General features: G+C 43.5%; 1 protein-coding gene across 1 annotated transcript in view; it reads right to left on the reverse strand.

Annotated features, from left to right (window-relative positions):
• Erich1 (glutamate rich 1) overlaps window positions 1-13728 on the reverse strand; it is a 63084-nt gene that overhangs the window by 25653 nt on the left and 23703 nt on the right. The window contains exon 3 of the mRNA XM_031339170.1: window positions 9015-9149. Within this exon, the coding sequence (XP_031195030.1) occupies window positions 9015-9149 (135 nt within the window). The remainder of the gene's footprint in view (window positions 1-9014; window positions 9150-13728) is intronic.

The raw sequence follows: 13728 nt of genomic DNA on the forward strand, positions 1-13728 counted from the left end.
GCAGCCAGCTGCTGGTTCACAGGCACAGGTTTTTAATCAAAGTAAGGGCTGGCTGGGCACGTGAAGACAATGGAGTCGATATTCTAAGCTCACAGACTAGCATATCGCTTTCCTCTTTCACTATGCTTCAGAATCTTGAGCAATCCTTATACGTGGGTCGTGCTTCTGCTCTGTGTCTATGTTGATAACAGCTGCATACATTTTCCTGGTGTCTGGAAGTATTTTACTTCCCTGATTCATGGGTAATTTATACAAAAAGATATATGGGGCTGGCAAGATGACTCTGTGGGTGAAGGTGCTTGCCATCAAGGCTGACCATCTCAGTTTGAGCCCCAGAGTCCACATAGAAGGAGAGAACCAACTGTACAAAGGTGTGTCATCTCCCCATGTGACCACAGTATGGGGTGGGAGGGGGGCTGGGAATGATGGGAGTCTTTTAAAACCTCCAAGTCCATCCCTGGTGACATGCCTCTTCTAACAAGGCCACACCCCTTAATCCTTCCCAAACAGTTCTACCACCTGAGGACCAAGTACTGAAACATGTGAGCCAATGGGGGCTATTCTCACCCAAATCACCACAAGCCTTAATCAGGGATGTCTCTATCTGTAACCTCACTCACAGTCATCTCACCTCATGTGAGGGAGAAGCCAGGCATCGACAGAGGTGAACGTTCTGCTTCACGTCCACATACAGTAAAAATGAACTGTTTTCCTATGCTGGGCATCCATGGAGTACAGGAATGTGTCTCCTGGCCCAGCTGGGGCCTTGCTGTACCTGGGGAAAGTTCCATCAGTCTATCAGGACACTGTGTTGTCTATTGCACGGCCACACGGTATCCAGAGTGCTGGCTCAGGCTCTCCTCAGTAAAGACAAAATGTTGACCGTGGCCAAAGCATCATCAATAAGATTTCAATGAAGGCCTGAGTCTGTTAAAACATACTTCAACGACGGGCAGCTGATTCTCAGAGATAACTCCCAGGAGACATGCGCTCACCTCACACTTGCAATCCTGAACTGAGGGTGAACTGAGGGGAGCCCAGGCAGGCTGTTGAATGACCGACTGTTCACTTCAGCTCACTGAGCGCTGACAGCAGAGCCCCCACAGGCCCTGGGCCCCTCAGGAGTCAGGAGTGCAAAGCCGGCCACACCCACATCAGCACACCATCCTGCTCTGCACACCGAGAGCTCATCCAGAGAGGAACTCAGGTTGGGAAGAAGGAGAGCAAAGAGTACCACGGCCAAGATCTAACTTCATGAACTAACTTTCATGAAGATGTTTTCTAAGCATGCTGAAGAAAAGGAAGAGATAATCTAAGAGAAAGTACTTGACTAACGTGAGTAAATTTATCTTTTAGAAGAAAGAATTTACCTATTTTCAGTAGGTCAGATGTTTCGTATGAAGACTCTAAATATGAAGCACAGAATGGATGGCTCATATGTTTACTACGAGAACCATTCACACTTGTTCTTTCAGGAACATCTGCTCTGTCTGTGCCATTCTGGACAGCGCCCCTTTCCTTACTGGGGTGTAAACCATGCCATACATGGACGGTTCTGGCTTTATTCCCTGGTCAGCTTCTTTTTCACAATGCCTTCTGTCATGAAGACTCCTTACATATCTCTGTACTTGAATATGTACGTTATAGTTTTAGGCTTAGGAAAAAAAACCTTCCCTAATGGATACTTTTCTGACATGAAATTGTAAAAGATATGTTATCCAAACAATTGGCTAAAACCTACAAGGTTCAAAATTCTTAGGCCAGTTTTAGGAATGTGAACCAGGGCAGCTGTCTAAAAGAGTCTGCTGAATATCTTAAGATAGCTCAGCAGGTAGGCACTCTGGCCACTTGGCTTAATGACTTCAGTGTGATCCCTGAAACCTATATGGTGGAAGGAGAAACCAGCTCCTGCAAGCTGTCTTCTGACTTCAGCACACATGCCACGGCAAACATGCTCCTCAGCAGATGTATGCGAGTGTTCCCGTGTGCTAGCGCACATGCTTGCACACACACACACACACACACACACACACACACACACACACACACAGATTACTGAGTGTAAAAATAAGAGTCTGTTAATACACTTTAAAACCTATGTCCTGGCTGATTTTATAACTTGACGTGAGTAAGCAGCGACTGAAGGGAGAAGATGCCTCCATAAGACCCGGTGGGAAGGCATTTTCTTAATTACTGACTGGTGTGGGAGGGCTCTACCCACTGTGGGTGGTCCCATCCCTCCACTGCTGGGGCTTGGTTTTATAATGTATCAGGCTGAGCAAGTCATGACGAGTAAGCCAATAAGCAACACCCCTCCATGGGCTCTGCATCAGCTTCTGCTTCCAGGTTCCTGCCCTGCTTGAGTTCCTGTCCTGACTTCCTTTGGTGATGAACAGCAATGTGGAAGTGTAAGCTGAATAAAACTTTCCTTTCCAAGTTGCTTTGGTCATGGTGTTTCATCACAGCAACAGTAATCCTAGGACAACCTGGAACCTCTAATGCCCGAGAATTTTTATCTTTGGGGCTGGAGAGATGGCTCAGTGGTTAAGAGCACTGACTGCTCTTCTGGAGGTCCTGAGTTCAATTCCCAGCAACCACATGGTGGCTCATAACCATCTGTAATGGGATCTGATGCCCTCTTCTGGTGTGTCTGAGGACAGCAACAGTGTACTCATATAAATAAAATAAATCTTAAAAAAAAAAAAGTCTTTATCCTTAGGAGCTGTCCAGACACACTGTGATGTACGTGAATATGTGACAATGTTCATGTACAAAGGCGCTAGCATGTAGCACTACATAAACTCCTGGAAGTTCAAAGGGAAAGGGCAGCTAGTTATAAAAAAGTGTCTCTTGAAATAGATTTTATTATTCTTGGAAAATGAAAGCTATATACATAGAAAAGTAAAAACACCTCCATAATATATTAAAAACACAGTTTATGTGAAACCTGTGTATATGTGTATATGTACACATTAATATGTACACAGAAAGATTTAATACTTACTACGACATCTGCCTACTGCTCCGAGGATGGCATTTTACTTCCTGTACATCTTCTATGTGTGACTCTTTTGATTAGCACTGCCTATAGCCATGAGATTTTTTTTTTAATTTAGGAAAAAATACTAAATATTAGAGCATATAGAAAAGGCGCTCCTTAAAAGACTCTCCTGTTAGTTACAACCGAGCTTTCTGCTTCAGTATTTTCTAAGCATGGCTTTCTGTATAGATGCTGAAGATGGTGTAGGACCTGTGCTGCTTCTACCATCAAGCAGGGCTTGTGTCCTTCTCATCAGACCAGACAGAAGCCACAGCCATGATGGTCAGAAAGTCTGCTCTAGAAGCACGTGAGCAAGCTTGCCATCCTCACAAATGACTGTCAGCTTACTTTGTTCCATGTGACACATCCTTGGTAACAAGATGAAAGCAGAAAAGGGAAATAGCTAATCAGAGTCTTCCCTTAACTGGGGAAATGGAGATTAAAGTGAAGAAAGTGCTCATGGAAGGTGTATTGGCAACTAGCTGAATACACTCCCGACATCGCCTAGTGGTATTTCCAATAATGTATGCCTTAGACATCAGGCTCCTTGGACACCTGGGGGTTCACTGTGGAGCTGGAACTGAAATTAGGGAGCATAGTTACAATGCTGTTTCTAAGGAGACAAGGCAAGGCGTCAAGGCTTGTTGCTATCTATTGCAGAGCTGCATCCGTGGTTTAGCTACTTAAGCGATTAGCAAATATAGGGCATGAGAAACAAACTGAGCCATCAGCATTCAATACTGAAAGGTGAGTTTCTCAAAACGCTGTGACCCAAGGTTCACACTATCTTACTGGGAGACAGGGTTCTGCGGTGCTTTAAATTACTGCCAGAGAACACAAGAAATCTACAAAAGAGACACAAACAGGAATTTCAATTTTGAAACAAAATACATCTTACCAGACTGGCATATAATGCTTGTATTGTTTCTGTCTTCAAGAAAACTGTGATTTGGCTCCCAGTGACAGTTTAAATACAAAGCAGTATTCTATCTTGTCAAGCACCTCAGGATCTGCTTCGGATTTGAACATGTTCACTCGGATTCTCCAATATCTCAGTGTGTTTCCATACTCTAGTACATGCTAATACTGGGTGATGAGCAGATATTGAGATAAAAGTCACTGTGTCACGATGATTGCTGCACTGAGTGTTAACAGCTCAAGGCTGACACAGTGTGTGTGTGTGTGTGTGTGTGTGTGTGTGTGTGTGTGTGTAGGGGGGAGCACAGAAACATGTGACTGATACTCCCAAACAGGAGAGGAGTGGGTTTCCAAACAAACACTGTGCTAAGCTTGGAGGAAGGAGCCCAAGTGCTGTACCAGGTCAGGAGTATAACCCTCCTGGCTTGAGGGCTGATTCTTCAGACCCTGCCTGCCTCTCACAACCACACCTCTCTGCCCACCTCCTGCTATTTGCCACGTCTCTCTCCTGGTTCCAGTTACATTGGAAGTCCCGCCTCTACAGAGACCAAAGGAGCTGCTGATTGGGCCAGCATGCTGATGAACTTGGGGGAGGGGTTTTGCCTCCAATTTACTACCTGTTGGCTTGTAACAAAGGGTTGATTAAACGAAAGATGGCTGAGTGATCACACTTCCTTGTCGTCTAATTTTTAAGAGCCTTCCGCGTGGTTAAGGTAACATAAAAATGGCTTGCCAATTCCCTGACTCCATATTCCAGATAACCCATTCTTATTGTTGCCACCGGCCGGCAACATAGGAGACCAACTGCCACAATTAGATACAATGTCCCCAGATGAAATCTGAATATCTTAACCATTGGAGTCTGTCTCACAATTCACGGAATGTTAGATGTTCTGGCTCCAGATAATTTACAAGGCTTTCAACTGGTCCTACCATAACTGTTGCAAGTCTCATGTCTTCTGGCTGTTACGGTGTCAGACCCGAAGAGAGTTTACCCAGAGTCTTAGGAAGACACCAGCAAGAGGACTTTCTCAGGAAGGACAGAGGTAGCTTTGGCCAGTCCCTTTCCCCTGGGGCCCTCAGCCTCAAGAACCTCCCTCCTGCTGGGCGGTGGTGGTGCACGCCTTTAATCCCAGCACTTGGGAGACAGAGACAGACGGATTTCTGAGTTCGAGGCCAGCCTGGTCTAGAGTGAGTTCTAGGTTATACAGAGAAACCCTGTTTCGAAAAACCAAAAAAAAAAAAAAAAAAAAAAGAACCTCTCTCCTGCCTGTCCACCCATGTAATCTGCTGTTGCTACTAGAAGTCCTGGCGCCACCCAACCCCTCCCTGTCACCTCATGCTGGTGCAGCATTCTTACATCTGATGGCTCACACTTCAGAAGGACCCCTGTGTTCCTTCCCCTAGAATGACCATGTCCACACACACATCTGGATCTGCAACCACTGGATTCTCCAGGAAGAACGAGAACAAAGCAAAGTCAAAATCTTTAAAGCCCTTGAAAGTCTGGTCCAAAATGTCTCACTCCCTGCTTACCGGTCTCTACACACTGGTTAGGCATCTTTTTGGTGCTGCTGTGTTATGGGGTCCCAGTAACCCTGCTTCTATCTGGTGGTCCACCGGTATTTCAGGAGCAGCTGTGTGCCTACACCCTGTGCTCTGCGTCTTTCCACTCAGTGGGCAGGCTGCAGCCTCCTCTGCATGCCAGCTCTCAGAGCTTTTCTAGACAGCTCAACTACTGTGCTGGCTGGCGTACGGACAGCCCCAGTCAGGACGAGTGTCTAGATGGCGAGAGGCCCTACCTTCCACCTTCATAACACTAGGGCCAAAGCGCAACCCCCAACACTGACTTCAGGAGGCATTGAATAGTTTATTCTGGCCCAATACATATGACATGAAATCAGCAGGGGACTACTGTAGGAAGGAAGGGGACCAGCAAGTCAGGAACAGAGGGGTGGGGGAGAAGGACAAATAAAAATGGAATGTGTATGAAATTGCTATAATGAAGAGTGTTCCTTTAAATGTTAACTTAAAACTAATATTAAAATTGTAATGTGAGGGGACACAAAGGAGTTTCATGGAGTGACTAGCTGTAGAACTCTGAATACCCCGTACTTCCAAAAAGGGTATGGTGTAGCTCAGAAAACTCAATGCTTTCAACAATCTAAGAAGAACGAGAGGGACGGAGAGCTAGCTATCTGAAAATGAAGTTCTGGGAAAACAACGGCCCTGGGGGGAGCACAGTGAAAGGCTGCACACCGAGCATCTGCGAGGCTGTGGCACAGAGGTTGCTGAGAGGAGCATATCACCTACCCGAGGTCATCAGTATATAGTTCATAGGGTCAAAGTTCACAGCGCATTCACATCTCTTTGCCTCCCGACTGTGGGTGCACCATGACCAGTGGCTCCCAGCCCTCCTTGCTGTACTTCACTGCCCTGACGGCCTGATGCCCTCAAACTGTGAGCCAAAGCAGTTTTACTCGGACTCTACTTTTGTCAGGTGTTTGATGATAGCAATGAGAAGGAAAACCAAACACCGTGTCCTGCTCCATCAAATATTGAGTTTTATTTCCCTTGGTAAAAGTTAAGTAAGTGTACATACCTCCTGAGTGTGCAGTTTGCCTTAATCTTTGATGGTTAAAATGCTAAAGAATTGTTTAAAATAAATTTCTTTATGATTTTTTATAAAAGATTTTTTTTTTAAAGCATGGAATGCTTTTCACCATATATATATAAACATCAGTGACCACACAGTGTCTATAGAATAAGATTTTCATAGTTGGACACACCAAAAGAGAAAAACAAACATGGAATACTCATGCCATGCACTCGTATGTACATATGTATGTTCGCATATATATGTGTACGTATAGATACATGTGCATGTGCGTGTGTGTGTATGTGTCTGTGTATAGGCCAGGATATCATTCCTTGGGAGCTGCCCATCTTGCTTTATGAGAGCATCTCTCATTGGCCTGGGGTTTACTGATTCTACTAGGCCGACTAGACACCCAGCTGAAGGGTTTCTCCTGTCCTCATCTGCCCAGGGTTGGGACTACAAATACATATCCATGCCTAACTTTTCTTTTCTCTTCTTTCTTTCTTTCTTCCTTCCTTTCTTTCTTTCTTTCTTTCTTTCTTTCTTTCTTTCTTTCTTTCTTTCTTTCTTTCTTTCTTTCTTCCTTCCTTCCTTCTTTCTTCCTTTCTTTCTTTCTTTCGCTGACTCTGTGATATGTGAAAGAGGACTAATGCATGTGATGGCAAGCGAGAACCCATCCCACGGCAACGGGAGGACAAAAGCCAACTCGATGCCATGGCGTGTGAATGAGTGTCAGTGGGGTATAAAAGCACAGGCCAGGCGCAAGAGCAGCACCTGGGTCAACCACCTAGAATAAAATACCTTCGTGGAGGCATGCAGGCAAATGAACTGTATACAGAGGTGCATAAGTGAGAACCAACTGCACATAACAGCATATGAACGAACCCAGGGCCCTTTCTGATGAAGCACATTAAGTTCACAATTGACAGAAGCTACCCAGCAAGGACTATAGCAAGTGTGCACTATGATAAAGGAAGGCTCTGTGAAAGTGTTGCTGTGAACTTATGAGCTTATAGGATGAAACTGCTTTGAACTTACTACTGACATCTTTCTGTAACTCCCCTTTTGTGTAACATTTTATCTATGAGGTAGTTTTATAAAGAATTGTCTAAGAAGGTATAAAAAGGCTGAGGGAAGAAAGAAAGTGTGGCTTTTGGCGCTCTGCTCTATCCACTGATATATAATACAATATGTCTATATGTATACATGTCTGTCTGTCCACACACACACACACACACACACACACACACACACACACATACACATACACACACACACACACACACACACGCATGCATGTGCACTTGTGAAATTGATAAAACAGGTGGTAGGGCCCAGCCAGTGTGTGTGTGTGTGTGTGGTGCGTGCCTATCTGACTTTCTTTTTCTTTCTCTGTGAAATTGCCAGGTCAGCAGCTTTTGGCCCCCAGAACAGTAAGTTACAAGGTCAGAGGTCATCAGCCTCTGGCCTTCTTCCTATGCTGTGTCCCACCTCAGGACCTGACTGCTGGGGTTGGCCCATGGCACACAATGACATATATTCACCTAAATAATCAGTCTTCATAAGCACACATTTAAATTTCCTAAATAAATTACTCATCTGATAATATTTCAAAGACAATGACTATATGATTCTTAAGTTATTCCAACTCCTAAGTGGTTCTGATTTTTAAATTAGGAAACCAGAAAGATGAATGTGTTAGAAAAAACACAATTTCTTGATAGTCAAATTAACTAAGAATTACGATGCAGACTTTCTTAATTTATACTTGATAGCAATCATCTGAGGGTGAGGGATCTTTATTTAAAGATTATAGGTTCCTCTTTAAAAAGTTTTCAAGTTGAATATTCAAAGGGAAAGCCAACCATTTCAATTTTAAGATAAAAACATAACATTTGGAAACACTAAAACTTCAAGTCAATAATGAACTGAATTAAATATCATACTCTCTTTCAGAAGTCATTCTTTGATTTTACAGTTTTTAGACAATTTGAAAAGCTTAGAAAATCATGGCCCAAGTTCTCCTAAAGCAAGACCAGACCAGCAATGTGGAGCATCCTAGTCCAGACCAGACCAGCAATGGGAGCACTCTAGTCCAGACCAGACCAGCAATGGGAGCACTCTAGTCCAGACCAGACAAGCAATGGGAGCACTCTAGTCCAGACCAGACCAGCAATGGGAGCACTCTAGTCCAGACCGCTCATGTGTTGACAAATTTGCTCACAACCTTATCCAAGCTGTAAGGTTCTGTCCTAAGTTCTCCTCTGTTATTCTGGGTTTGTAATCATTTTTAATGGCTATGAAATATCTAACAGCCCAGTATATGATACAGTGCCATGCTTACTCATACCCATCAAATTATGAGTTTAGAAGCTAATTTACAAGACTGAAAGATGGTGCAATACAGAAAACCATGATGGAAACAGGCTCCATTTTCCTCCTGCCCAGACTTTTTACCTTCTGGGTCACCACCACTGGAGCCATTTTCGGAATCCACACAGCTGGTTGGTTCAGGCAAACAAGGGATGTACCCTTGAGGAGGCAAACTCACAGTGTAAAGCCGACGTTCAGGCTGGACCTTAATGTCGCCATCTGTAAGGAAAAGGGACACAGCAAGCACTAGTAAATATTACAGACAACAAGCAGACAATTATCTGTCCTGATTACATTAGCACGGTTTCTCCAATAAAATTTAGTGAAGACAAGAAATCAAGTAACTCAATAAAACCCAATCACTGTCAAAAACACTGAATTCAAAAAGCCAAGTATTTTGTCAGGAAAGCAAGTTGACTATATGACCGGTCATGACAAGTGAGCCAACTACAATTACTTAGAATCACAGTAAGTTAGTCAAAATGTAAACTTGTGAGCTTCTGTAAGGTGATATAAAATATAATAAGGTGATATAAAATATAACTAATTCATGAATATGAGACAATAATACAAACAGTGCATAAAACATACCCTTTATTATCGTAACATGAATCTTTCAAGGTTTTTATACCTAGTTTCTCCTTAATTCTGCCTCCATGCCTGTAACATGTACAGAGATATTCTCCTCACACTTAGAACACATGCCCACAAATCTATACACATGACCATTTATAGACACAGACATGGACACCCTTTCAGACCAACATGTATGTGCACACAGGCACTCTAAGCCACAAGAACATGCACATACATAGACATACATACAGGGCATATACAGACATATACATATAATATCCTTCTAACATCATGCAGCACATAATTCACATGTACTGTATGAGCATTTAAAATTAAGTATAATATCATAAAGTAATACATTATATGAGCATTTAAAATTAAGTATAATGTGAAATAATAGAACACAGTATATAGGATTTTAGCTAGCATACTCATTTAATAGGATAAACTGTTATTTATCTTTTATCCTAATCCTACACAGGGACAGTGGCTCTGAACGGTCACTGTTGTGAACGGTCGCTATGGCTATCTGCAATACTCATTTTCTTCCCTTCTGCGCTCAGGCACTGGCAGGTGTCTTAAGCAGTGTTTTTGTTTGTTTGTTTGTTTGTTTTTTTGGTATTTTCGAGACAGAGTTTCTCTGTGCAGCCCTGGCTGTCCTGGAACTCACTCTGTAGACCAGGCTGGCCTCGAACTCAGAAATCCGCCTGCCTCTGCCTCCCAAGTGCTGGGATTAAAGGCGTGCGCCACCACCGCCTGGCTTTAAGCAGTGTTTATTTTGGCTCACAGTTAAGAGGTTAAGAGTTAAGTCCACAATGGCTGAAAGGCCCAAGAGCAGTTCAGGGCTGTGGCGGCAGGAAATTAAAGCTGCTTGTATATGTTTCCCCGGAGCAAGAACCATGAATAGCACAGAAAGAGAAGCCGGGTTCCAAACGTCAAGGCCTGTGGCCCAGAGATCGCCATTCTCCATCTAGCTCAGCATCCTAAAGCTTCCACAGGGCCCAGAACATCAGACCAGGGTGGGGTGTGCAGACACATGGATCCCTACGTTACATCTGAACCCTAACTCCACCCTTGCTGTGGATCTTTTTGCACACTTGGCCATTCAGTTTCTTCTGATACCTTCTTGGAAATGGAACTGCTGGTCTGCAAAGTCTGAACCTCTTGCTGTGGTTTGTATATACACAAACCAGATGGAGGATCAAAAACTTCTCCCACACTCGTCAATATTTCCTACCAATCCTATTCAACTTTTAAGTTTCATTTACACTATGTTAAAGTGACTCTCATGTACTTGGCAAACACAAATGGATATCTGCATTAGCCCTCCACAGAGTAACTAGGATTTTATTTTAAATCCACAACTAACATTTTATTTTAACCCAACAATGATCGGGACTGAAGAAAACACAGTGAAGATATGAGTTTAAGATAGTTAAACACAAAACCCATGAAACCTTTGCTGATTCCTCTGCCATCAATCTATCTCAGTCTCTGGAAGCTAAGTATTCAGGATGTTGCCAGAATTCTGCTTCTTCTGTTAATTTGATTCACACAGTTGATTAATGATTACAGCATTCCCTGCTAGAATCCAGGGCAGATGGAGATATACTTCTATGTATACTAATCCTATCGCGGAACATCAACATTTGATCATTTTTTTTCACAGAGTATTTTTGGAGGCTTTTAACCACTAAATCTTTCTTAATAAGAAAGTTAAATAGAACTTAGAAATGTCATTGTTCACTTAATTACTGGGATGGACGTAGGAAGTAACATGGAAGTGAAGCACGAGATGACTCACGTGAAAAACAACAGCACAGAAGTGCCCCGTGCCATGGAGACGGTCTGGTAACTGCATGCTGACTCTACAGATGGGGTTTGAAGCTGCACATGACATCACTGCCACAGCTGGGGACATCTAGGAAAGATGGGAAACTATGACCCTGGGCCCCAGTTTGCTCATCTGTAAGTAAAGGTGACCAGATCACCTATCGTAATGTTTGGTCCTAGTTTTCCATATTCTTTTGTAGAATACGGCTTTCTGTGATATTTACTCTTTAGTAAAGTAGGTGTCAGACCTTTTGCACAGGCATAGGGCAAGGGTGAGATGGGTTACACTTGGCAAGGCTAGCAGCCTTTTGTTTCTATAGTCCATTACCCCCACACAGTGCAGAGTGTGTTGTGTCTGTGAGCACAGCTCCGGGGACCACTGACTGCCCCAGGGGAGGAGTGAAGGCACAAGAAGGGAAGTGGGAGTCTAGCTCTACTAATGAAAGCTCTGAATCTCTACTAACACACAAAGGAGAGCTGGTGGGTTGGCAATCACTAAGCAGAGGAGGCATACACTTGAGCAGCTCTATCTGTTTGTGGGAGATTGCCAGGAAGGTTGATTTAACTCTTCATCCTCACTTGAAACTGCACCCATTGCTCCTGCCCTTACATAGTTGCCCCCCTCCCCCCCCCCCCCCCCCCCCGCTCTTCTGTCTATGGCCACAGAACATGGCTCTTTTGAATCCTCTCTCCTGACATCTGGAAAACCACAGTACTGGTGATTAGAGAGCCATCACCTCCTCTGAGTGGAGTGACACCTCAGCAGTTAATGTCTAATCAGAAACGCTCAAAAATGACCTGGACACAGATCAAGCGCAGCCTGAGGTCCGCTGTCCTTGGTGCTGCCTGAACACACTGTAGCTCTTCTCTGTAGTAGCATTTACTTTTGCTTCAAAATGAAAGTAAAGCAATAAGTTCTATGGTCATTTACCAACCACATGAACTAAGACCAAAACTCCACAAGATACTCTACCCTCCAATCTGCCCCTGGCTATGGCCACCTCCACCCAAGGTTTGTGCTCTAGTGGCCCTCCCCTTTTCTCCATGAGATTTGCTGTTTGCAGTTCCATCACAGTTAGTACAGAGGTGCAGTGAGGGATACAGTTCCATCACAGTTAGTACAGAGGTGCAGTGAGGGATACAGTTCCATCACAGTTAGTACAGAGGTGCAGTGAAGGATACAGTTCCATCACAGTTAGTACAGAGGTGCAGTGAGGCGATGCACTGTCCCATCCTCTGTAGTGAATCCTACAGTAAATGTATTGTCTTTGCCTTTCCACCTTTCTTGGTTCTCATTCTAGAAGACTACCTAAAGGCTTGCATGCCCTTTGAAGAGAGCATAACCTTCCACAGGACACATGCTCCACAAATCATTTAATCAACCCTTCCCCCAGCCCCAGAAAAATGAGAAGGCATAAAAAAAAAGGTTTGAACTAGCCTGCAATGGTGAAAATCTAGACTTCTAGTCTCTCTTTATTCTGAGCAATGTCATAGTTAATGCCTTAGAGTGTGTCAATCTTAGTACATAGGAGTTATTTCACAGGGAGACTGGCCAAGAGGTAGAACTTCTGGGCATGCATGATGTACTTAGAGATGACCATATTCTGCCTGCCTTTAATCACGACTGTCAGGCTTGCACTTCTGACAAAGAACAATGAGTCCATGATAATATTATAGATGAAAAGGGGGTCCCAATTCACTTGTAATTTGTATTTCTTTTTAAGATTTATTTATTATTATACGTAAGTACACTGTAGCTGTCTTCAGATGCACCAGAAGAGGGCATCAGATCTCATTACAGATGGTTTTGAGCCACTATGTGGTTGCTGGGATTTGAACTCAGGACTTTTGGAAGAACAGTCAGAGTTCTTAACCACTGAGCCATCTCTCCAGCCCGTAATTTGTGTTTCTTACATTAGTAGGAGTTGAGTGCTCTATTTCTTTAGTGTTGAGAGAGTTGGGTATTTGCTATGTGAAATGCCAATGACCCTGCTTTGCCCAATTTTCTCTGAAATATTTATCCTTTTTTTATGAACATGCTAACTTTTTATATATTAAATAAAAGAATCCTCTGTCCATGCTAGCAGTTGTCAATGTTTTCTGAGTTCATTATTTGTGGCAATTCTGATAAATATAATCTATACTTTTTATGGCCCTAGGCCATATATATCACTTCCTAGGGAAAGAGTTCTCCGGTGTGGTTTCATGTACGTCCACAGTCTCATGTTCAATTTAAAATTCTGTATCATTCTGGAATTTAGTCAGCTCATCTCTCCACAGCTATGCAGGTGGTCTCAACAAAGTCAATTAAAAACAACAACCCACAGCCCACTAGCCGGTTAGCTCCACAGCCCACTAGCCAGTTAGCTCCACAGCCCACTAGCCGGTT

The sequence above is a fragment of the Mastomys coucha genome, unplaced genomic scaffold (genome assembly GCF_008632895.1).
Source record: "Mastomys coucha isolate ucsf_1 unplaced genomic scaffold, UCSF_Mcou_1 pScaffold22, whole genome shotgun sequence".
NCBI classification, from domain to species: domain Eukaryota; kingdom Metazoa; phylum Chordata; class Mammalia; order Rodentia; family Muridae; genus Mastomys; species Mastomys coucha.